Below are 25979 nucleotides of genomic sequence, written 5' to 3' on the forward strand. Positions count from 1 at the left end.
TAGCTGGTTTTATGGTCCTGCTTTTATCTAATCTTGTAAATTGGTTTGGATATGATAGTTATATGAAGCTATAAAAATAAATACTGTACTCATACTTTTATGATTGCAAATCTGAAAGTAAAATCGCAGTGCAAATAATTTGTCAGCAGAGACAACCATACATTACTGAAGACTGAGAAACACTGACTCATTATTTTAATATTCCATTAATCATGGGCTGTAGTGACTCTTTTATCCCAGCTGGACTAGTAACATTCAGTGCTGTTCCCTAGTTTGACTAATCTAATTTAAAGCCAGAGGGTGGACGTCAGTTTCAATTGTCTCTTTCTTGTTTGAAACAACTGTGGGACCCCCAGCCACCCCTGTGTCCTCCATAGTAAGCTGCTGCTGTTTTGATGGACATCAGGTCCTTTAGGAGTATTATAAAGAAGAGAAAAACAAGTTCTGCTTTGTTCAGTTTTCTGGTCCAAGATGGTTGTACTTTGCTACAGTGGAAGACTTCTTCACTATAAGAGGCTTTGTCCTTCAGTCTTGTTCTCTGTAAGGAAAGGACCATGTCAGATCTAGATTTTGTAATTTCACCACATAAAACGTAGCCCCAGAGCACCACATTTTGAAGAGTCTATGTGGGGCTAATTTTATAAACTCTGTGTGTGTGTGTGTGTGCGCGCGCATGTGCATGTGCATAAAAATAAGTATTGCAAAAGCCAGACCATCTGGAATCAATAGGTGGTGGAAAGAAGACTGAGAAGGAGCCAGGTGACTTGGCTCTGACTCCCCTGATGTGCACGTATTCCCTGACTTATCTGGTGAAGGCACTGCTCTAGATACTTATGAAACTGACAGCACAAATATGGCATCAAGTAAATGCTTTTCTTTTTTCTCAAGTGTTTGGTTGCCCTGCTGTCTTTTTTAAAGGTCTTCACCTGCCTTGAGGTTGTGTCATCCGGTAATTGCATGAGATGTTGTAGCTGAAGTAGGAACCGAGAGGCTGTGGAGAAGGGAGGGGCCAACTGCTGAGAAAATTCTAGAAAATTCTATGATTTTCTGAGCAGAATCCCATGAGATGCCCAATCTGTTTTGCAGAATCTTCCCTGGAATCAAGTGAAAAAAATAGAAACTCCTATACAAATATAATAATATGTATTAATTATGACATCATGGAGAAACCTGATAGCCAGACATCTGCCTTTTTTTATGAATCTATATTGAGCTTCTCGAGCTTCCCAGTGTGTGGTTGTGCCCTTGCATTCCTCAGTATTAGTGAGGAAGCCGACTCTCCTGAACTGCACATTGAAAGCTGCTGGGTGTTCCAGCCTTCCCAGCTTAGGGACAGAGATAACAAGAACAGCCATGTGTTTGTCTCTGCAGGTGGCCCTCTGCTCTATGAGAACATCACGTTTGTATACAACTCGGAGCAGCTGAACGGGACTCAGCGCGTCCTCCTGGATAACGTCCTGTCGGAGGAGCAATGCCGGGAGCTGCACAGCGTGGCCAGTGTGAGGACCGCAAGCCTGATGCTGAGCTGGCCTGGCCTCAGCCTGGGAGTGCTTTGGTCCTGGGCTTACTTGAAGCCAGGGAACCGGCCTGAAATACCACTTTCTGTAGGAGAAGGACACTGATTGTGGAGGCACTTTCAGAGCCTTTGGGTTGGGTCATTGTAGTTTTGTCCAGATCTGGACATGGCTATTGGGTCTGGAAGAGCTAGAGGCTTAATTCCTAGGACTTCAGTATCCAGCATGTGTCCCGCTATGATATGAAGTCACCGGGGAAATCCCTTTATATTTGACAGAAATTAATCAATATATTGGGTTTCCCAAGTGGCGTTAGTGGTAAAGAACCTGCGTTTCAATGCAAGAGATGTAAGAGAGGATGCTTTGATCCCTGGGGCGGGAAGATCCCTTGGAGGAGGGCATGGCAGCCCACTTCAGTATTCTTGCCTGGAGAATCCCAGGGACAGAGGAGCCTGGCGGGCTACAGTCCACAGGATGGCAAAGAGTCAGACACAAATGAAACGACTTAGCACAGCACAGCACAGTCAATATATCAATTATTTGTATTCTAGCTATTTCTACAGCATGTGGTGGTGGCATTTGATAATATAAATGTGGGGTGAAAGTTAAGTAAAGATCCCTGTTTTGATTGGAAGATTTCTGATACCAGAATCCTGGAATAAAATGGGGATGGTTCTGACTGTTGACTTTGGTTCTCAGTTTTCTGGCAGTCAAGGCAGAAAGGGGGTTGTGATGAATCCATAATCATCATTAATAGAGCATCTTGTATTTCGCTTCCAGGGGATCATGCTCGTTGGTGATGGATACAGAGGAAAAACTTCACCCCATACACCCAATGAAAAGTTTGAAGGTGCAACTGTCCTGAAAGCACTCAAAGTAAAGTCTTAAACTCTTTTGGATTTAAATTCCCAAGTGTTAATGCAAGATCTTCTAGGAATGCCAGATTCAGGAAAGGGAAGGGTTTAGGATATAGAACTATCAGGTCATTGAAGGGAACAAGTGTGAAATGACACCTTCATTGTTTGTAATCATTCATTTATCAATCCATTCAGTTATCAACTTACCAAACTCTGTTATTTCCTAAGTTTGCATCTGGCGAATAATACACAACACCCTTGTCCTCAAGGAGCTCAAGGTACAATGGTGAAAACATACTCAAGTTATCATTCTGTACTGCTAGAAATGTTTTTGGAAAGGAGTGATGGAAGTGTTCTGAGAGAAAAGAGGGTGATTAGCTTTTAACTTCCCCTCTGTGATTAGGCTTCTTTCAAGGGCTCATTTTCCTAACCGAAACTCACAAGTCTGCGGTAGTATTCCCACAAACCAACAGAGAGCTGAGCATCCTATATCGGCTTAATGATTTCCTCAATAGTTGGCGTCTGATTTCCTCAAGCCCTCCAATCAACCCAGTGGTTTCTAATATTCTTCCTTTTCTTCAGTTTGGTTATGAAGGCCGAGTCCCCCTGAAGAGTGCCCGTCTGTTTTATGACATCAGCGAGAAGGCTCGAAAGATTGTAGAATCCTATTTCATGCTGAACTCAACCCTGTATTTTTCCTATACACACATGGTCTGCCGCACAGCCCTGTCTGGTGAGATTTCAGAGTTTGAACTTGTTCCCTTTTACTCTCTGTGAAATGAGAAAGAAAACAATGTGAAACAAAGCTCTAGAAATGCGTCAGACTTGATACAGAAGAATTCTACATTTTTAAAACGAAAAAAGCTTACTCATTCTGACTTTTCCCTTCCCTCTTTTTCTACTTTGCTCTTCCCTAAACTATTAGAAGGCCATCACTCTGTCTGTGTTCCTTTCCAAATCCATTGCTTCTGCTTGTTTCAGTCACATTAAAAAAAAAAAAAAACCCTTTTCTGCTCTAGGTTTCCCTTTTCAGGGTTTAAGAACCTGGAAATTACAGTCCCCATTATGTCCACAAACATTGAGGGGAAGTGCTTGGAAGATAAAGGAAACATTAAAAGAAATCTTTAAAAAGACAGAGACCTCCTCACTCCCTGGCATCACTGTTTCTTCTGCACGTCTTTTTTTCAACACCCTCCTAAGGAGGAAGGGGCAAAGAAGTCACAGAAGTAGACTTTCCACTTGTGAATTCTCAGCTGCATCAACTCTTTTCTTTTTGACATTGGCATGTTATCCTCAACCTTTTACTGGTGCACACAAAGCACAGCACATGAAATGCATGGAATTTCCGCATGTATATTTATAGAGAGCTTTTACAGCTGAAGAAGACAGGTGCGAATTGTCTGCAGTTTTTTACAACGAATTCATATCAAAACAGGATCAGAATCACTTGACTGCGCTTTCCCAGTGTTCTTAGTCTGCTCTGCCTTCTGACTTCTCAGATTTGCAAGGGACATCATCCACAAGAGAAGACAGTTAGATTGTCAGCTTTGCTCTTGGAGGTTATGGCACTCCATCTTTCATGCTTCCCTGTTCCCTTTTCTGGCAGGTCAACAGGATAGAAGAAATGACCTCAGTCATCCCATCCATGCTGACAACTGCCTGTTGGATCCAGAGGCCAATGAATGCTGGAAGGAGCCTCCTGCTTACACATTCCGGGACTATAGGTACCACCAGCCTCTGCTTCAATATAAAACTTTTGCCCAACAGTTATCAAAACTCCACGGGAATTAGAAAGCTGATCTGTTTTGCGGTCATCACACTCATCTCGATGAAGCAGAGATGCTCAGATAATTTTCTTAAGCAGCTGCCACAACCCAGAAGTGCCTTCAGCATGTCCTATTTTTATGTTAAAAATCCCTGCTCATTTTGTTGCATCCTATTTCACAGAACATCCGTTTTGTTTTCATACCAAAAACTGAAGTTTATGGTTTTTTTTTTTTCTCACTTGGCTTTCAGTTAAATATATCCTTGTGGTATATGCATCTCAGTTTGAGAACAGAGGGGATGCATCTCAACATGCAGAGGGATTTCATCACATCATTTACCTATGTCTGCGTTTTGTAAATAAGCAACTGGAAGCTCAGGAGGAAAAAATGTATTCTCTTATTGAATGATATTTTACTGTGTAAAGCAAAGAGTCAAGATTTGTAGTCACCATGCCTATAATATGTTCATTACTACGCTGTGCTCTATACAAAAACGTTTATTGAGCGCCCCCTGCCTGCAAGGCTGGGCTACACCCCTTGGAACTCTCCAGCTGCTTAAGGAAAAATTGCGTCCCTCAGAGTCATTGCTGCTGCTGCTGCTGCTGGTAAGTCGCTTCAGTCGTCTCAGACTCTGGGCGACCCCATAGACGGCAGCCCACCAGGCTCCGCCCTCCCTGGGATTCCCCAGGCAAGAGTACTGGAGTGGATTTCCATTTCCTTCTCCAGTGCATGAAAGTGAAAAGTGAAAGTGAAGTCGCTCAGTCGTTTCGGATTCTTCGCAACCCCATGGACTGCAGCCTACCAGGCTCCTCCATCCATGGGATTTTCCAGGCAAGAGTACTGGAATGGGTTGCCAGTTCCTTCTCCTAGTATAAAAGAAAAGAAGAGAGTTTTAGATTCTGTGGGCAACATCGAAGAGCTAGATTAAACCTAGTTATGTTTTAATTTGGAAAGTGAAATGTGAGATAAAGTTTGAAATATAATTAAAATTTTAACGTAAGAATGAATAAATACTTCCTATATGACCCTGGGCTTCCCTTGTGGCTCAGCTGGTAAACAATCTGCCTGCAATGCGGGAGACTTGGGTTGGATCGTTAGGTTGGGAAGATCCCCTGGAGAAGGGAAAGGCTATTACCCACTCCAGAATTCTGGCTTGGAGAATTCCATGGAGTGGGGTCGCAAAGAGTTGGACACGACTGAGCAACTTTCACTTTCACCTTATATGACCCTACATCTGGTCTTACTCTTGAAGTTTAGGAAGGTCAATCATTTTCATCTCTAGTTCAGAGGAAACTTACTAATCAGGCTGGTTGGTTCGTGTCCAGTGTCCAGTATTCTGCGGTGATGTTGTGCAGGCATATGAGAGGACAAATGGTTTCCCTTTCTTCTTACAGTGCTCTCCTATATATGAATGATGACTTTGAAGGAGGAGAATTCATATTCACTGAGATGGACGCCAAGACTGTGACTGTAAGCAAGTCTGTTCTTGCAGATTTATCTAGCATTTTTCAGTCTCACTTTTGCCATTTTCCAAGGGCTGCTGGATTTCAGATATTCCTGAGCTTGAGAATTCAAGAGGTGAACAGAGATCCAGTAAATTTATACATCATAAAATGTTAGAAATGGAATCAATAAAAAATCTTGTCCATTTTACATGTGGGTGATTTAAAGAATATTTTTTTAAGGATCATATAGTTAGTGGTAGACTTAGAACCAGAATGTAGGTCTTCAGATTCTTTTTCAAGTAATTTGATGGAGACATAAAAACACTTGTTCTTAAATCACCCACTACTAGGATAAGTCACATGTCTCTACAGAATGACTTTCATGTACCCTGGTGTCCTGTGTGCTTAGAGTGAGCATTGGTCATCATACCCGTCATTATCTAAATTACTATATGTGTGTATATATATATATATATGTATCAGTTCAGTTCAGTCGCTCATTCGTGTCCGACTCTTTGCGACCCCATGAATCGCAGCACACCAGGCCTCCCTGTCCATCACTAACTCCCGGAATTTACCCAAACTCATGTCCATCACGTCGGTGATGCCATCCAGCCATCTCATCCTCTGTCGTCCCCTTCTCCTCCTGCCCCCAATTCCTCCCAGCATCAGAGTCTTTTCCAATGAGTCAACTCTTCCCATGAGGTGGCCAAAGTATTGGAGTTTCAGCTTCAGCATCAGTCCTTCCAATGAACATCCAGGACTGATCTCCTTTAGGATAGACTGGTTGGATCTCCTTGCAGTCTAAGGGACTCTCAAGAGTCTTCTCCAACACCACAGTTCAAAAGCATCAATTCTTTGGTGCTCAGCTTTCTTCACAGTCCAACTCTCACATCCATACATGGCTACCGGAAAAACCATAGCCTTGACTAGACAGACCTTTGTCGGCAAAGTAATGTCTCTGCTTTTTAATATGCTGTCTAGGTTGGTCATCGGAGAAGGCAATGGCAACCCACTCCAGTACTCTTGCCTGGAAAATCTCATGGATGGAGGAACCTGGTAGGCTGCAGTCCATGGGGTCGCTAGCAGTCGGATACGACTGAGTGACTTCACTTTCACTAGGTTGGTCATAACTTTCCTTCCAAGGAGTAAGCCTCTTTTAATTTCATGGCTGCAATCACCATCTGCAGTGATTTTGGAGCCTTGAAAAATAAAGTCTGACAGTTTCCACTGTTTCCCCATCTATTTCCCATGAAGTGATGGGACCAGATGCCATGATCTTTGTTTTCTGAATGTTGAGCTTTAAGCCAACTTTTTCACTCTGCTCTTTCACTTTCATCAAGAGGCTTTTGAGTTCCTCTTCACTTTCTGCCATAAGGGTGGTGTCATCTGCATATCTAAGGTTAATGATATTTCTCCCAGCAATCTTGATCCCAGCTTGTGCTTCTTCCAGCCCAGCATTTCTCATGATGTACTCTGCATATAAGTTAAATAAGTAGGGTGACAATATACAGCCTTGATGTACTCCTTTTCCTATTTGGAACCAGTCTGTTGTTCCATGTCCAGAGTTCTAACTGTTGCGTCCTGACCTGCATATAGTTTTCTCAGGTCAGGTGGTCTGGTATTCCCATCTCTTGAAGAATTTTCCACAGTTTATTGTGATCCACACAGTCAAAAACTTATATATATATATATGTGTGTGTGTGTGTGTATAAATATATATATTCACATAGTTCTGGTGGTAAGTAAACCTATACTTGACACTTGATATATATAGATTCACACAGACATATATGTGTTACATGTTCACACTTTGGATGAGATTCTAAACACATCATCATAGACTAAAAATCAAAAGTCAGCCACAATGTTCCTAAATAAATTATTGCCTTTGGAAAACCAGCCTACTAAGCGCATATAAACCATATAGCCAGAATCTTTGGTCTTTAAGTCCAACAAGCATGTAGAAAACATGCATGGTGAAAAAAACAGAATTTCTGATTGAGGAGATAATTGAATTGTAAATAGATTATGACACATTTCATTCCTCTATGCAAAGCTAAAATTACGGAAACATGTATGTAATAAACTTCAAGGGTTTTCCATTATATAGGCTATTTCCACAACTCTTATACGAGTTTTATGTATTTTCCCTCATATTTTGTACTCTTTTCTCAGGATCATTCATGCCATACCAACTGGGGTTTAAGCAGATGATATTTTAAAAATTGCATTATCATATTTAAAGGGAAAACTTATTGGAATTCTGACTAAAATTGTCCATAAATATTGATATAATTAAGAAAAATATTCCATGTAGTTTAATATACTGTAATTTAAATGGTCATGGTGCCTCAAACTTTTTTTTTTTAAATTTTGGTAAAAAGCTTAATTTTTTACATTTCAGCATTTTGATATTTCATGAACTGGGAAATTAAATCAAGACTGATGATCTGGACTCAGTTTAAATCCTGATACATGACTATCACCTTTTGAAAATCCTCTGCAGAACCTATTTGATTTCTGAGCTCTGTTAACAAGTTCAGAAATGCTTATATCTCACACAATTGGAAAGGGAAAGCAAACAGGTGGTTGAAAGATTTCTTTGCTTCTTCTCCATCTAGTGGCCAAAGTTGGAAATGCCCAATGTTTGAAAGTAAACCAGCCAGGAATACTATGTATAAATTGTTAATTTATGAATAACTAACATATGTAAATTCACCAGTTTCTGAATGCAGGCTCATTGTAATTTTGCTTTTTAAAGATGTGAAATCGGACACTACTTCCCTTTTAGATATTTATATTTTTAATATAAAGGTGTAACTATACACAAAAGTACTAATTTAAACAACATTTTGATGAAAAAGTTCCAAGTTGAGAGATATATTTGCCGAAATAAGTTCTACTTTAGATGAATTGCATATGCTTGAGTTTAGGGGATGTTTTGTAGCTAATTAAAATTCTGAGACAACCAGTGCCAATAACAAAGGGAAATGGGTAGTTTTCCTTTTTACCTCTCCCTTCTTTGATTCTGGAGGGAAAATTGATTTATTTCTGGAGCAGGGAAATGCCCCAACGTTTGGCTCCACAAGGAAAAAAAATTGTTCTAAATTCTTTACTTTCAAAAAATCTGCAATTTCCTTGGTGATTCAGTGGTTAGGACTCCCTGTCTGGAACTGGGATTTGATATGGAGGAGCCTGGTGGGCTGCAGTCCATGGGGTCGCTAAGAGTTGGACACGACTGAGCGACTTCACTTTCACTTTTTACTTTCATGCATTGGAGAAGGAAATGGCAACCCACTCCAGTGTTCTTACCTTGAGAATCCCAGGGACAGGGGAGCCTGGCGGGCTGCCATGGGGTCACACAGAGTCGGACACGACTGAAGTGACTTAGCAGCAGCAGCAGGGAACTAAGGGGCTTCCCAGGCAGCTAGTGGGAAAGCTACTGGGAAGTGGTAAAGCTCCCTGAGAAATGATAAAACTCAGTTCAACAGTACATGAACCGAGAACTTCCAGATGTTCAAGCTGTATTTAGAAAAGGCAGAGGAACCAGAGGTCAACTTGCTAAATCCATTGGATCATAGAAAAAGCAAGAGAGTTCCAGAAAAATATCTACTTCTACTTTATTGACTGCTCCAAAAACTTTGACTGTGTGGATCACGAAAAACTGTGGAAAATTCTGAAAGAGATGGGAATACCAGACCACCTGACCTGTCTCTTGAGAAACCTGTATGCAAGTCAGGAAACAATAGTTAGAACCAGGCATGGAACAATGGACTGGTTCCGAATTGGGAAAGAAGTACGTCAAGGCTGTATGTTGTCACCCTGCTTATTTAACTTAAATACAGAGTACATCATGCAAAATGCCAGGCTGGATGAAGCATGAGCTGGAATCAAGATTGCTGGGAGAAATAACCTCAAATATGCAAATGACACCACCCTTATGGCAGAGAGCGAAGCAGAACTAAAGAGCCTCTTGATGAAAGTGAAAGAGGAGAGTGAAAAAGCTGGCCTAAAACCCAACATTCAAAAAACGAAGATCATGGCATCCGGTCCCATCACTTCATGGGAAATAGACGGGGAAACAGTGGAAATGTGACAGACTTTATTTTCTTGGGCTGTAGAATCACTGTAGATGGTGACTGCAGCCATGGAATAAGAAGACACTTGCTCCTTGAAAGAAAAGCTATGACCAACCTAGGCAGCATATTAAAGAGCAGAGACATTACTCTGCCAACAAAGGTCCATCTAGTCAAAGCTATGATTTTTCCAGTAGTTATGTATGGATGTGAGAGTAGGACCATAAAGAAAGCTGAGCACCAAAGAAATGATGCCTTCAAACTGTGGTGTTGGAGAAGACACTTGAGAGTCCCTTAGACAGCGAGGAGATCAAACCAGTCATTCCTAAAGGAAATCAGTCCTGTATATTCTTTGGAAGGACTGATGCTGAGGCCTAAGCTCCAATACCTTGGCCACCTGATGTGAAGAGCCAACTCTTTGGAAAAGCCTCTGATGCTGGGAAAGATTGAAGGCAGGAGGAGAAGGGGACGACAGAGGATAAGATGGTTGGATGGCATCACCGACTCGATGGACATGAGTTTGACCAACCTCCAGGAGTTGGTGATGAACAGGGAAGCCTGGCATGCTGCAGTCCATGGGGTTGCAAAGAATTGAACATGACTGAGCAAGTGAACTGAACTGAGTGGTAAAGAATCCGCCTGCCAATTCAGAAGATGTAAGAGACATGGGTTTGACCCCTGGATAGGGAAGATCCCTTGGAGGAGGGCATGACAACCCACTCCAGTATTGTTGCCTGGAGAATCACATGAACATAGGAGCCTGGCAGGCTATAGTCCATAGGGTTGCAAATAGACACAACTGAAGTGACTTAGCAGCATGTCCATACACGTAACTAAGATCCTGCAAGCTGTGTGATGTAGCCAAAAAAAAATTGAAAAATCTGAAAGCTGTATAATTACTGACTAGTGGCTTAAGATTTACATTTATTGAAGACAAGTACAGCACAGAGCCTTCTCTGACTTTAATCATCAGTTAGATATAAAGCAAAAGGAACTTTCTTTTTATCATACTTGGAAGAAACGTGGATTATTTTGAACAGCAGTATATTTGTGAAACAGAGTTATTTAGGAACTTTAGTTTCTCTCTGCAAGTTTGAAAAAGATAAAATGTAATGAGTTCCATTTGCTTCATGAAAAACTAAACTCACTGGGGCTGTGTTCCAAAAGTGTGTTTACAATCATTTAGCTAAACTTCAGAATACATTTTCTCATAGAAGCAACATTATCAGTGGAACTTGTTTGTTTCTCCACATACCTGAATTATGAGAGGTGATTCTCTCCATTCTCTCCATAGAATGTGATGACCATTTCGCCTGATAACTTTATTTCCTGAATTAGGTGTTATTTTAACCTTATCTTTGTCTTATAGATGACGAAATTGGAAACAGTCTATGTCTTCTTCAGCCCCAGGATTCCATTGTTCTTTGACAAAACTTAACTCAAGTAATTGAGTAGAAGGGTAGAGAAGGGGGATTGTAGAAATGTTCACAGTTTTGAAATTGAGAGGCATGTTTTCACTTTCTTTCTCAGGCCTCTATAAAACCAAAGTGCGGGCGCATGATCAGCTTCTCGTCTGGAGGAGAGAACCCACATGGGGTGAAGGCAGTCACCAAGGGCCAGAGGTGTGCTGTAGCTCTGTGGTTTACCTTGGACCCCCTTTATAGAGAATTGGTGAGTTTCTGACCCCTCACCCTCAGAAAGTCAATGAGACACCCTATAGAACTGCTTCTCGAACTAATTGATCTTAAAATTCTTATGAGTTGATTCATAACCCTTCTTAGAGATCATGGGGGAAAAATCTTTTACAGACTCCTTTCTGTCTGCTTTCCAATACTGGCTCTGTTTTCTAAGCAAGAACACATTTTCTTAATCAGATCCATGACTTAGCAAATACACATCTGATTTTTGCACTGTAAGTTTTAGGAAAAGGGGCTAAAAATGCAGTTCTAAAAATGCAGAAATAGACATCTCAGGGATATTCAGCACTCTCCTAAATTAGTCCAGAGTTTATTAACAAATTGTAGCATCAGGAGAGAGCAATCATTTTCCACTGGCCACCAGGAAGACTGATTTGTTGTCTCAACAAACCCTTAAAAAGTTCACAGAATCATTTATGAAACATTTATCAAAGACAATGAGGGGACATGAAAATTTATTATTTACTACCATTAAGTAAATATTAAAATATTGTTATTGTCTTAGAAGTGACTGAGGACACTTAGTCTGGATAAGAGACTGTGATCTCACCCTTCTGGATGTTCTGAGCAGAGGTTATAGTGTTTGTAAGTCTGCCCAGGGGACGCTCGTAAAAGCCACCTGCCAATGCAGGAGACATAAGAGACCTGGGTTTGATCCCTGGGTTGGGAGGATCCCCTGGAGGAGGGCATAGCAACCCACTCCAGTAGTCTTGCCTGGAAAATCCCATGGACAGAAGAGCCTGGTGGGCTACAGTCCATAAGGTCGCAAAGAGTTGGACATGACCGAAATGACTTAGCACGCACAGCACATGAAGCTATAGAGGAATGAATTAAATCCTGTAGATACAGCCCCTGAGAGGAATATCTAGGCTCAACATAAGGAATAACTTTCAAACCATCTCCACCATTTGGTAGAATTCTCTTCTTTGGAAGCACAGAGTTACTTGTCACTGGATGACTCCAATCACAGCCTCAGCAACTTCTTGGCATGGAAAGCTGAGCCTGAACCTGAACCTGATCTTCATGGCAGGGGCTACACCAAATGACTTCAAAGTCTCCTCCAGCCTTGAGCCTTAATGAAGCTATGAAATTCTAGTCTTTAAACTGGCATGCAAACCAGTTTTCCTCTTTAGACCCCTAAATTGGATCCAATTGCATCAGAAAGAATTTAAAGTGAATTTCTCTTTCTTATATACTATTTTTGCCATCCAAACCTAACTCAGTTTTTAGGCCTCATTTCTAAACATTCTTTCACATGTTTCACAAATGTTTATAACAAATCTACTGTGTGCTTGGAAAGCTCTACTAGGTGGGCCCTGGGGGCACATGGTTGAATAAGGCAGAGCTTTGACCACAAGGAGCTTGGAGAGGCCAACAGGAGAATGATGGGGAGAAGCAGCCATCTGATTTGCAGGGAGATATCAAAGGAGACTTACTTACATAGAAAGTGTTGGTCGCTCAGTCGTGCCCAGCTGTTTGCGACCCCATGGAGGGCAGCCCACCAGGCCTCTGTCCGTGGGATTTTCCAGGCAAGGATACTGGAGTGCCATTTTCCTTTCCTTCTCCAGGATTGTTAGCATAGGGCAACCCTAAAAGAGCAGAGGATGACAGCTGGGCACAAAAGAGAGAAAGAACAGTCCGGACAGAGGGAGCAGGGCAGGGAGAGATCTGAAAACATCACAAGGGACTGAATAGTCGCCTTTACATGTGACTCCTCTCTCCTCTCACCTCTCCAAGGCCAAAATGCCAGTGTTCCCCACATCACCCCTTCTTGACTAAAGAATCTAGGTACACGAGTATACAGTGGAGATAACAGCATTGTTGGAGAATTGTCTCTTGTTTTTTAATCTTTAGTGTTAAACAAACATTTAATCTGTTTTATTATTCAGTATCTCAGCCTCTCCTTTAAGATATTTGTTTCTATCAAAATAAGCTCACACACACACACACACACAAATAACACAAAGTTCTCTTTTGTCCTTCCTAACCTGGAAAGTACTAGGGAAAATCCTCCAGTTTCCAGGCTGTGGCGACATCTAGTGGTCACAGAAGAAAATGACCAAAGCTTCTATGGCAGCTACCAGGAAAATCTTGCCTATGACATGATTCCCAGACTTTGCTCCACAATGTAGTCAACTGGGGATCTTTACAAACTATTGACATTTTGGCTCCCACATTTAAAAATCCTAGATTGATTAATTTAGGTGTAGGAAGTTTTAAAAATTCCCCAGATGATTTCAATGTGTAACAAAGTTTGAGAGTCCCTGAGTTGTTGAGTCGCTCAGTCGTGTCTGATACTTTGTGACCACGTGGACTGCAGCATGCCAGGCTTCCCTGCCCATCACCATCTCCTGGAGTTTGCTCAGACTCATGTCCATCAAGTCGGTGATTCCATCCAACCATCTCATCCTCTTGTCCACTTCTCCTCCTGCCTTCAATCTTACCCAGCATCAGGGGCTTTTCAAATGAGTTGTCTCTTCACATCAGGTGGTCAAAGTACTGGAGCTTCGGCTTCAGCATCAGTCCTTCCAATCAACATTCAGGGGTGATTTTCTTTAGAATTGATTGGTTTGATCTCCTTGCAGTCCAAGGGGCTCTCAAAAGACTTCAACACCACAGTTCGAAGGCATCAATTCTCTGGCGCTCAGCCTTTTTTATTGTCCGGCTCTCACAGCCTTACACGACTACTGGAAAAACCATAACTTTGACTGTGTGGACCTTTGCTGGCCAAGTAATGTCTCTGCTTTTTAATATACTGTCTAGGTTTGTCATTGCTTTTCTCCCAAGGAGCAAACACCTTTTAATTTCATGGCAGCAGTCACCGTCTGCAGTGATTTTGGAGCCCAAGAAAACAAAGTCTGTCACTGTTTCTATTGTTTCCCCATCTGTTTGCCATGAAGTGATGGGACCCAATGCCATCCTCTTCATTTATTTGAATGTTGGGTTTTAAGCCAGCTATTTCACTCTCCTCTTTCACCTTCTCAAGAGGCTCTTTAATCCCTCTTCACTTTTTGCCATAAGGTGTCACCTGCATATCTGAAGTTATTGATATTTCTCCCCAAAATCTTGATTCCAGCTTGTGCTTCATCCAGCCCGGGTTTTGCATGATGTGTTTGTATATAAGTTAAATAAGCAGGATGACAACATACAGCCTTGATGTACTCCTTTCCCAATTTTGAACCAGAAGTTAGGCACCTCCTTTCAGGTTAAATCCTTGAGCAAAGAAATCCTGCCTTTCAAGACGTCATCAGAGCTGGCAGACTTACATGCTCATTAGAGTTTACTTTAAAGGCATTACATTCTCAAGGAGTATTAAGCATCATAAATTCTTAAGGATGCCCAACATTAGAAGCTTTGATTCCTTGTTAGAGAGTTCCATCTCTCTTTTCAACTTCTTTTCTTTCAAGAGAGACAAAATTGCAACAGTCTCTTGTGCAGTCAGATCGGAGCATTTTGTATCTACATCCATTTGCTAATCAGCGAGGTGTTTTCCCTGCATTAATAAAGTAGTACTCATGCAGGGGCTTCGCTAGTGGCTCAGAAGTAAAGTGTCTGCCTACAATGCAGGAGACGCAGGAGACGCAGGTTCAATCCCTGGGTTGGGAAGACCCCATGGAGGAGGAAATGGCAACCCCCTCCAGTATTCTTGCCTGGGAAATCTCATGGACAGAGAAGCCTGGCAGCCTGCAGTCCATGGGATTGCAAAGAGTCGGACACAACTGAGCATGCACACACACACACTCACACATTTTATTTGGACATTATGACAACTATTTGGTCTTCTGTTCTTTAGTATATCTGGAGCGACTTTCCTGGTGGCTCAGATGGTTAAGCGTCTGTCTACAATGCGGGAGACCCGGGTTCGATCCCTGAGTCGGGAAGATCCCCTGGAGAAGGAAATGGCAATCCACTCCAGTACTATTGCCCAGAAAATCCCATTGGCAGAGGAGTCTGGTAGGCTACAGTCCATGGGGTCGCAAAGAGTCGGACATGACTGGTCCTTGTAGGTGCTTTTATATCAACATTATGCTCAATTATAAACTCTTGAATAAAGGGGATTTTATTATCAAGTCATAAAATAATCAAGTTCTTTGTGTCACTTACTTTGCTGGGAACTGTGCTGGAGACTACCTATAGGAGATGCAAATTATTTTAAGCATAACTTTTATCTTCAGGGAACTTGAAGTCAAAGTGAAGAGACAATACAGGGACCTGAGTAATTAAAACCCAAGGCAAAATTCAGCAAGAATTCTTAGAGCCAAAAATGCATGGTGTTCATGGAGCAGAAAGAGGGAACCAGCAAAGGTTTCATGGAGGAGATGGCATTTAACAGGAGCCTTAAAGGATGAGCATGATTTCTTAAGGGAGAGACATTTCTGGCATGTTAGACATCTACCCATGTATTTATTCATCAACGATTATACTGTGCTGTGATGTGTCCAGTCACTCAGCCATGTCCGACTCTTTGGGACCCTGTGGACTAGAGCCCACCAGGCTCTTGTGTCCATGGGATTCTCCAGGCAAAAATACTGGAATGGGTTGACATGTCCTCCTCCAGGGGATCTTCCCAAACCAGGGATACGACCTGTGTCTCCTGTGTCTCCCTCATTGCAGGCCAATTCTTTACCACTGAGCCATCCTGATAAATGTTTGTTGCTTTTCTGGGCGCAGGAAATAGAACAGTGCCCCTCCAATGACAAGATTCCCTGGTTTCATGGAGCTTAACTTCTAGTGGAAAAGGGCAACATATAAATAAAGAATAAACAGCTGAAGGATTTTCAGGTAGTGAGAAATGATGTATGGGAAAGAAAATAAGGCAACTGATTTGAAAGTAAAACGGAGGGGGTAGCAAAGTGTGAGAGGGCTCTCCAGACGAATGAAAGGAAGAAGCCAACCATGATAAAGGTCTTGGGAGGAGTGTTCCAGGGGAGATGAGGTTGTAAAGGCCCAAAGATAAGAAGGAGCACAGAATGGTCAAGAAGCAAAGAAAGCCAAGGTGGCCAGAATATGGTATGCGAGGTAGAGAATGGGCTGAAAGGAGAACACAGAACAAGCAGCAGTTAGACTTGATGAGCTGTTTAGGAAACATGAATTCTCTTCCAATGTATTCTGTAAGATGGCATAGAAGAAAATCCGAACAAAATTTTTGACCTGCCCAATGGGAAAGAAGCCATGTCCCTTACCCTTTCCCCTGCCTCCCCCAGTCCTGAGAATTACAGGATAGGAAAGACTGCTGTAGCTAACATGTCATAGTAGAGAAGGTGAAAAGATGTGGGGGACTGGAGATGTCATTTGGAAGTAGGCCGACTGGGTCAATGGTGGCAGAGCGGTAAGAGAAACACAGGATGTGAGGGAAGCAGCGTTTAAATCCTAGGGACACTCAGCCTAGACTAGGATGAGGAAGGCCTTCTCAGAGCGCTGTATTCAGAGATCTCAAGGTAAATCAGGAAGGTAGAGTGTAAGGGGAGGTGAAAGGAGACGACAAGGTGAATTGAAGAAGAGAGAGAAGTCCGAGTCCTTACAAGCTTATCAAGAAAGGTGGACCCAGAGCATCCAGCAATGGGAACCCATGCAAGGGCTGTGAGCAGTGCGCTGGAAAGGCAAGTGGTCCTGATTCCAGTGCAGAGGGTCCAATAGGAGCATGTGGGAGGGGATGTGACGCAGATCAATTTGAAAGCTACCACAGCAGTTAAATTAAGAGACAACAGGGTCCTCAAGCAGGAGCGATTTTTCCTGCCACTGTGCAGTTGGCAATTTAGAGTGGTTTTTGGTTGTCACAACTTGGACTTGGTTGCCACTGGCTACCCGCAGTAGGCAGAGCCAGAGGTGCTGCTAAACACTCTCAATGCACAGGACACCTCTCCACCGCCCGCCTCCCCCCCACCCCCAACAAAGAGTTATTGTCTGCTCTAAAATGTCAGCAGGGCCAAGCCTGAGAAACACTGGCCTAAACTAAGGCAACAGTTCAGTTCAGTTCAGTCGCTCAGTTGTGTCTGACTCTATGACCCCATGGATTGCAGTACACCAGGCCTCCCTGTCCATCACCAACTCCCGGAGTCTATTCAAACTCATGTCCATCAAGTCGGTGATGCCATCCAACCATCTCATCCTCTGTCGTCCCCTTCTCCTCCTGCCCTCAATTCCTCCCAGCATTAGGTTCTTTTCCAATGAGTCAGCTCTTAGAATCAAGTGGCCAAAGTATTGGAGTTTCAGCTTCAATATCAGTCCTTCCAATGAACACCCAGGGCTGATATCCTTTAGGATGGACTGATTGGATCTCCTTGCAGTCTAAGGGACTCTCAAGAGTCTTCTCCAACACCACAGTTCAAAAGCATCAATTCTTCATCGCTCAGCTTTCTTTATAGTCCAACTCTCACATCCATACAAGACCACTGGAAAAACCATAGCCTTGACTAGACGGACCTTTGTTGACAAAGTAATGTCTCTGCTTTTTAATATGCTGTCTAGGTTTGTCATAACTTTCCTTCCAAGGAGTAAATGTCTTTTAACTTCATGGCTGCAATCACCATCTGCAGTGATTTTGGAGCCCCCAAAATAAAGTCAGCCACTGTTTCCACTGTTTCCCCATCTATTTGCCATGAAGTGACGGGACTAGATGCCATGATCTTTGTTTTCTGAATGTTGAGCTTTAAACCAACTTTTTCACTCTCACTTTCATCAAGAGGCTCTTTAGTTCTTCACTTTCTGTCATAAGGAAGGTGTCATTTGCATGTCTGAGGTTATTGATGTTTCTCCCAGCGATCTTGATTCCAGCCTGTGCTTCCTCCAGCCCAGCTTCTCATGATGTACTCTGCATAGAAGTTAAATAAGCAGGGTGACAATATACAGCCTTGATGTACTCCTTTTCCTCTTTGGAACCAGTCTGTTGTTCCATGTCCAGTTTGAACTGTTGCTTCCTGACCTGCATATAGGTTTCTCAAGAGGCAGGTCAGGTGGTCTGGTATTCCCATCTCTTTCAGAGTTTTCCACAGTTTATTGTGATCCACACAGTCAAAGGCTTTGGCATAGTCAATAAAGCAGAAATAGATGGTTTTTCTGGAACTTTCTTGCTTTTTCAATGATCTAGCAGATGTTGGCAATTTGATCTCTGGTCCCTCTTAGGCAACAGTAAGTGCACTGAAAAGAAAGGGGCAGAAACAAGGGGCAGAACAGAGAGGACTAAGTGGTATATCAGATCCAAGAAACCATCATCAGGCTTTTGGGGTAAATGTGGAAGTCATGGTGGTCTTTAATGAGAGAGGAATTCTGTGAAGAGGACAGAGTAGGTCTGCGGGGGAGAAGCTGCAGAATTCAGCTTGAGCACTGAGCTGGAGAACTGAGTTGGAGATGTCTGAGGGACCACAAATTAGAAATGGAAGTTGCAGTTGAATATATAAGATTTCTTGACATGAGAGGAGTCTTGGAAAGTAACTGCTGAGTACACAGGGAAGTCAGCAGAAGGCACCTGGATAGGGATGGAATGAGGCTGGATTTAGCATCCGTTCATGTACAGATGATGCCTGGAAATGCTGGGAGAGCATCTGGCACTGGCATCGCTTGTAACAGTGATGTTTATATTGTCTTTTTTCTATAGGAGCGAATACAGGCCGATGAAGTGATCGCAATCCTGGATCAAGAACGGCAAGGGAAGCACAATATCAATCCCAAAGATGAGCTATAAAAATGAGAAAAAGAGTCTCTATCAAATATTTATTTAAATTGTTAATCTTATGAGAACTTTTTTATTTTTGTACAGAGCCACGGTATAAATTAACAAGTTAATATGAGTCAGCAGATCTCCCTTCTGTGCCTAAGGATGCTTGCTTTGCCTCAGTCTGTCTGTCTGTCTTGGTTTTCTCAGCAGATTGTCTTTCAAACCCCAGTCACCCCTTCCCCACCGTGCGCCTGCACACACACATACAGACTTCATTTGCTGCAGATCCTAAAACTCAAGCAAAAAGAATAAGTCCATTCCTGGCGAAACAACAACTCCCATGCATGCCCAGATCTAAAGTTAGAATGTGATCGGACTCAGAAGGCCTTTCTGGCTCCGTGCCTTTCAGCCACTGTCTCCCAGAGCTGATGGCTGTGACTCTGAAGAGTCTGTGGTGAGGTCAGAACTGCTTCAAGTCACTGCCCTGAGGGCCCCCCAGGCTCTGCAAAGGAACAGCTCTGATGAAGACTGTGAGATGGAGGGGTCAGCCTTCCCAGGCCTGGGTGGAGTTTTTGATTCTGGTGTTTTTAGCATATAGCACTCTTACACTGGAAGCTTTGATTCAGCCCCCACTACGCGCTAGTCCAGAAAGGACTGCCCTAGGAGTGTTGTCCTTAAAAAGCATTGTCCAAGGGTTGAAGTAGGATGGCTGTTCATCCCAGAGAGTCTGAAAGAATCTGAATGTGGGCACCATGGCTACATTGCCCGAGAGAGGGATGTTTCGTTTTTCAGGGAGGAAAAAAATGGATTTCTGGTTGATTCTGCTCTTCATCTGAGTGTATTTTGAGCCCCTCCCTTCCCCTTCTCCCACCTTTGGTGCTCTCCAGCTCATGGATTTTAGTGTTTGTATCTGATTTGTTTAATAAAGGGAGGCTTGTTTTAATATCCAGCATTTGTTTTTCTTCTCACAAATGTTTGGTTTATCTCCAGGTAATCAAAACAGGAGCTTTGGGGACCACCCAGGGATAATATTGGGTCATGGTTCATTTTTTTGGCAGGGGCTTGGAGCTGCAAGGAAGGTATGAACATTCCTTCTGAAGAAACAGGGATAGTTAGCAAAAATGTGTTAATCCAGAGAGTATCTGGGGTCCCTGATGCTAGTTCTATGGAAGATACTACCAAGAGAGTGTTTTGCGGGGGTGGGGAATGAGGTTATTCTAGCCGAAAGAGTCTGCTCCACTAAGCCAGGGGAGATCACCTACCTTTTTGATGGGCAGTGGTAGAGGCTATAGCCCTTAAGAAAACCAACAGATAAAAGCATTTTCTAAGGACTTATCTTGTGGTCCAGGGGCTAAGACTACTCCCAATGCAGCAGACCCAAGCTCCATCCCTCGTCAGGGAGCTAGATCCCACATGTTGCAACGAAGATCCTGCACTAGGAGTTCTGCAAGAAAGTCTGCAACACGCTGCAGTGAAAATCAAAGCTCCCACATGCTGTAATGAAGACCCGGCACAGCCAGATAAATACTTTTAAAAAAATAGCAACAAGATATTCAATCATTATTTAAAAATCGATAAAAATCACAGTTATTTTCTGCCATTTATGACCTTGGGTAGTGATAAGAACATTCATCCTTTGAGACTGAAAAATTGTTTTTCACCCAACCCTCTGGTTGGGGCAGTGGAAAGAACATTAGATTATAATCCCAACCCGATCAAATATGCTCTGCTGTGTGACCCGGAGCTAGTCTCTTTCCTTTTCTGGGCTTTAATCTCCTCTGAAAATGACATCATTGCCAGTAATTGTTTCCAGAAACCGTCCCTCTTGATCTAAATACAAAACAAAGCCAAAAGAAAACAAACCTAAAACTCTGATTTTAGAAATATTCACAAATACCAAATTTACTTCTACTAACATTCGGAGAATTGTGAATGGGTTCATTATGTGTGTATGTGATTTTAAAACCCGGAACCTAATTTTAGGTCTGAAATTCCCTGAGCTTTTGGAACAGGAGGTTGCTATTTGTCTGCTCCTTTACTGAGAAGTGTTTGCTGACGCTCAGATTTGCTAATAGGAGGTTCTGGCCAAGGATCTAATTTCTGTTTTCTGGCAACAAGGCATCAACAAAGAAAACCGTCTTTGGCTCAGTGCGGTCCCCGCTTCCTGGGTGCTCCTGGTGCTCTGGGAGCGGCCAGGACTCCAGCACCGAGTCTGCCTTTCCGTCCCACAGGCAGTGAGCGGAGGCCTCAGGAGATGGGCGTCAGGGTAAATCCCCATCTCGTACCATCCCTGACAACACAGAGTTGTTATTCCTGTTGTGCAGGCTACCGGGGTTGGGTTCTCTACTTGGGACATCACGTAGACACTCAGGCATTTGTGTTCTAATCTGCCCCACATCAAACCATACATAATTTCATTCAAATATTAGGGAGTGTCATCAGATGATTTTTAGAAGATTGGGCTTAGAAATCACTTTCTATGTGATGTCTGGCCCCTTGTGTAGAAGGATGGGAAAGTTCATTAGAATTTCTTAAGTTTTCAGAGCTAAAGGAGGCTGTAGAAATTGCAATTCAATTCTGTCTTTCTGTCTGGGAGGAAACTGAGACTCAGAGGTTGAAGAAATGATTGTGTGGTTGCATAATTCGAGCAGGAAGAGCTGGGGCTTCTGAATTGACTTGTACAAGAATACTGGCCCAGGGCAGCGTCCTCTAGAAGACGGGTAACTTCTTCTCTTTGGCCAAAGATGGTACTTGGTCATAAGTCCATGGATGGACCTGCAGTTCAGTGAGGACCTGCAGGACTGTGTTCAGAAGTGATGTCTTTCTCTAATTCACTTAAAAGTGCTATATGTGCTTGAGACAGCCCAGGCTAAAAGCCCAGTTTTTATGACTCCAAGTCTAGGACTCTTCATCTCTGTCTCATGCGGAGCTACCTCTCACCCTGATGACTCTGCCTTGTGTAAAAAGCTCACAGTATTACAAAGCTTCTGCTTTCTCCTGTATTGTTGGATTGAATGCTTAAGACACAGGATGGGTTCTCACACTAGAAACCCCAGGAGGTGTTCGGGGTCCAGATTATGAGGCCCGTTTGGCAGAAGAGGAAACAGAGAGCAGTGAAGTGAAGTCAGAGCCTATGCCCACTGGGCTTAGAGGGTGCAGGTCTGAGGCAGAAGCAGTCTTTTGAACAGGAAGAAAAACAAGTGCCAGCTTGTACGCTTCCAGGCATGCCTCCTCTGAAGTAGTACATTCATGTAAAGAACAGAGTTAGATTTTTATCAAACCTAAACTTTTCCTCCTTTCTTATTTTCCCGTTGATGTGTGAAGGCATATTTCCCCTTCTCTCCTTGGAGAGGGATTGAATGTGGTTGCAAAATCCAGTGAAACACCAGGTGCTGGGCCCTGCTTTCATGACGCTCACCAAAGGGGAAGAAGGTTCTAGTCAGGTGCCATTCTCCACCCTCTCCAAGGCAGAAAGGATCTGGAACTTCTGTTTCCTCTTGAGAAAACCCCAACTCAGAACAGACCCGTTTTCTTAGAAGTGGGGGGTCCTTTCCTCAGAGCCCCGAATGTGAATTGCTTGACAGGGAAATTTTAGTTTTAACATGGTTTTCATCACTGCTTTGTGCATAGAATTTTTTGGCACTTTTTCAGCTGAGGAGAAGCCATGGAATGAGTCAGTGCCATTTAATAATATATATCTATGAATTTTAATTGAAGTACAAATGCTAAATTATTTCACATAAGACAGCCACGGGGAAAATCTCCCTCACTGACGTCAAGAAAGGTAATGAGGGCCACCTCACTAGATCTTGATGCCAAGAATTAGGCATGCTGAGGTGACTGACAATGGTAGGGTGGAGAAGTGGGGAAAGGTGGAACTGGTCCCACATCCAAAGCTCTTCGCAGAAACAAGAACCATTTGGCAAAACGCCCCCAAACCACAAGTTAAATTGGCCCTTGGGATGATCCTGGTTGCAGCCTGCCAAGAAATCTGTGATGTGAAGTGACCTCCTCCACACAGTCCCTCTTCCCACCCACAAATCTACTCCCAGATAATTCGATGTTTCCAACATGAGATGTAAGGGCCCCTGCTGTTCCAGACCTGCATGATTTCTTCAGACACACCGAGATACATAACACCCACCACTGTTTGGGCTCGCTGCTGGCTTGGAATTGCAGATTCATGGTGTCAGAGCTTCCTCCTTCCCACCTCCCACCAGGTAGTCACGGTGTTTTCTCTCCCCGCTGCTGATCTCGGAGGCCAGACGACCTCAAGTCTGGAACAATCTGATCTTATATCCTGGCTTTCTCTACAATAGATGGCATCTCCCATGTGAAAACCTGGCTGAGTCACTCACCTCTGCATTGAAAGATCTTATAAAGGGCTCACAAGACAGATAGCCAAACAAAAGATTCCTGTTCTCTCTTCTCCTGACATGCATTGCTAGGGAGGAAAATCTGAATGCTCTGTTAATTCAATATACAACCCCCTTTTTATGGTCACTTGCTATGATACCCTTGAGGGGAAGGTGAACAAAATGAGCTTCACCCTTTCTTTCCTTGTTTAGGCTATTAAAGATTGAGGCTAGAGATGGGTTTGACAACCTTTCTACCTTAACAGCCCTTCTATAAGCCATCTTCTGCTTTGGAAACTCCAATCAGCTCCGTTCATCTGAGTGTCCTCTTGAAACTGGGAATTGAGGGTCATCCAACCTTTCTGGGAACACTTGCCCTTGGTCCACCATATCAGATTCAGGTAATTTCCCTCATGACAGAGGTACCTAACAAGGCCCTGGAAATCCTACCTAGACCCCCATAAATTATCCTCGTTTCTCCCAAGCTAATGCTGTTACCTCTGAATTGCTATCTGATGGTAGGTGGGGAGAAAGATGGGGACCAGACAAGTAGGGTTACCTGTAAAGTCTCATCTTTTTCCACTTGTAAATCATATGTCCCATTGTTTCAAAGGGTTGTAATCATGGGTGGCATTTACAAAGCTTTTTTTTATGGTCTTGAAGCACTTGGCAGTCAAATGAAAGTACATAATTATCCCGAGAGACACATCAGTGCAATCTCCATTTTGTAAACAGAGAAAAGGAGCAGGCACAGGAAAGGAGGTATAGGAAACCTCTGGTCATTTAGGAATTCATTCCTGAGATTCCTTGTGAGCAGCTACTTAGTAGTGGGTTTAGAGAAGTTTCAAAAATGAGTATGATTTTATCCCCTCCTTTAAGAAATTCAAAGTAAAGTGGAAAAAATAGATGTAAAGGAATGAAAAATATAAAATGAGGCAAGTGTGGTGATAGGAGGGCTATAATAGAGGCAGGTACAAAAAAGGCCATATGAGTTCAGAGAAGGGAGTGGCTGGAGGGAGGGAGAGCTTAACAGAGAAGGTGGCAGTTACGTTGGGTCTTGAGTGCCTGTCTGTCACCAATAAGCAAAAATGAGCCACGATGGCCTCAGCTGAAAAAGGGGTTTAATTTGAGCTTGTTGGTTTCTTGGGTTCTAAAATACTAACCTTTCAGAAGAGTTGGAGAGTTTATTTTATGTGTTTAAAGATTTTTTTTTTTTTGACATGGACCATTTTAAAACTTTTTATTGAATTTCTTACAATATTGTTTATGTTTTTTGGCTGCAAGGCATGTGGGATCTTAACTCCCAATCAGGGATCAAACCCACACCCCTTGCACTAGAAAGTGAAATTTCAACCATTGGACCACCAGGGAAGTCCCTGGAGAGTTTATTTTAACGTTGGTGTTTTGAAAGTGGGGAGGGATGAGATTTTTACTACAAATTGCCCTGGGAATGCAAGTGAATGAATGCTGTGAAAATCCAAATAAATACCAATTTAAAGGGGGCTTTATTTTATTCCCTTGTCAGGAGGTTTATTTAAGTGGGTGGAGCAAAGCCACTAAGGATCAGGCTTCTTGATTAAAAGTAGAGCCCCAGCGGGTGCCAGAAAAAGCTGAGGGGAACCTCACCTTTCAGGTCAAGATCCGTGAAGTGGCTCAGTGGCACTTCCCTCCGTCCATGGGTCCAAGAAACCTCTCGTTCCATATGCCCTGGGGCAGCCACTCCCTCAAATTCTTACCCTCTCATCTCACAAATGGGAAAGATGATGATATCGCAGCCCATCTGAGGGTATTCAGGTGTGTTTTCTGCAAAACTTAAAGCATCTGGTAAAGTCAGTCAAGCTTATTGTAAAACCAGAAAACTATGGGATGATTTAGTAAGGACATTTCCTTCACTGTCATGCAGGGAACAGAGTTTCAGCAGCTTTGGGACTCCTTGGAAGCAAACTGTCTCCAACAGACATTGCTGGGGACCTTCTACCTCATTTAAAGCCAGAGTCCAGTAAAACATCATGCAATAAATTGTCCAATCACACTTATCGTGTCTGTTCTCTGTACCTGTTTTTGGTTTGTTAAAACTTGTAAATGCTTTTGAAGGTCTTAAGCAATCATACTGCTTGATTTTAGAATAAATTATAGAATACCTGAGGCTTAGAAGCCACCTTCAAGACTTCTGGTCACCAGAATAATATTCTGAGCTCTCATAATACTCTACCGTTTAGCAACACTTACTGAACAGATACACCAGGATTTTTGTGGTATTTGAAGTTCAGTGTTTCAGGACACGTTTTTTTCCTGAGATAATATGAATTAGAATTATATTTATTTGGAGTCATTATTGGTAAAAAAAAAAAAAATGCTATTCAGATGTTTTTCTTCTTCTCAGCATCCCAGATAAGAGCTTCCCTGGTGGCTCAGTGGTAAAGAACCCACCTGCCAAGCCAGAGACCTGGGTTTTATCCCTGGGTCAGGGAGATCTCCTGGAGGAGGAAAGGGCAACCAACTCTAGTATTCTTTCCTGGAAAATCCCATGGACAGAGGAACCTGGAGGGCTATAGTCATAGGGATCTCAAAAGTGTTGGACATTACTTAGTGACTAAACAACAACAATAATC

General features: G+C 42.8%; 1 protein-coding gene and 1 long non-coding RNA gene across 5 annotated transcripts in view; both read left to right on the forward strand.

The window, feature by feature from the left end:
* P3H2 (prolyl 3-hydroxylase 2) overlaps window positions 1-19955 on the forward strand; it is a 178438-nt gene extending 158483 nt beyond the window's left edge. For all 4 annotated transcript variants that reach the window (XM_069557820.1, XM_069557828.1, XM_069557836.1 and 1 more), the window contains 7 exons: window positions 1372-1499; window positions 2295-2390; window positions 2954-3104; window positions 3978-4095; window positions 5532-5607; window positions 11192-11332; window positions 18953-19955. In XM_069557820.1, the coding sequence (XP_069413921.1) occupies window positions 1372-1499; window positions 2295-2390; window positions 2954-3104; window positions 3978-4095; window positions 5532-5607; window positions 11192-11332; window positions 18953-19039 (797 nt within the window). In that variant the 3' untranslated portion in view covers window positions 19040-19955. The remainder of the gene's footprint in view (window positions 1-1371; window positions 1500-2294; window positions 2391-2953; window positions 3105-3977; window positions 4096-5531; window positions 5608-11191; window positions 11333-18952) is intronic.
* A 3730-nt stretch (window positions 19956-23685) lies between these two features.
* LOC138422675 (uncharacterized) lies at window positions 23686-25399 on the forward strand. The gene is made up of 2 exons (XR_011249973.1): window positions 23686-23768; window positions 25271-25399. It is a non-coding gene; the product is annotated as an uncharacterized lncRNA (long non-coding RNA).
* The last annotated feature ends 580 nt before the right edge of the window (window positions 25400-25979 follow it).

The sequence above is a fragment of the Ovis canadensis genome, chromosome 1, assembly GCF_042477335.2.
Source record: "Ovis canadensis isolate MfBH-ARS-UI-01 breed Bighorn chromosome 1, ARS-UI_OviCan_v2, whole genome shotgun sequence".
Taxonomy (NCBI): domain Eukaryota; kingdom Metazoa; phylum Chordata; class Mammalia; order Artiodactyla; family Bovidae; genus Ovis; species Ovis canadensis.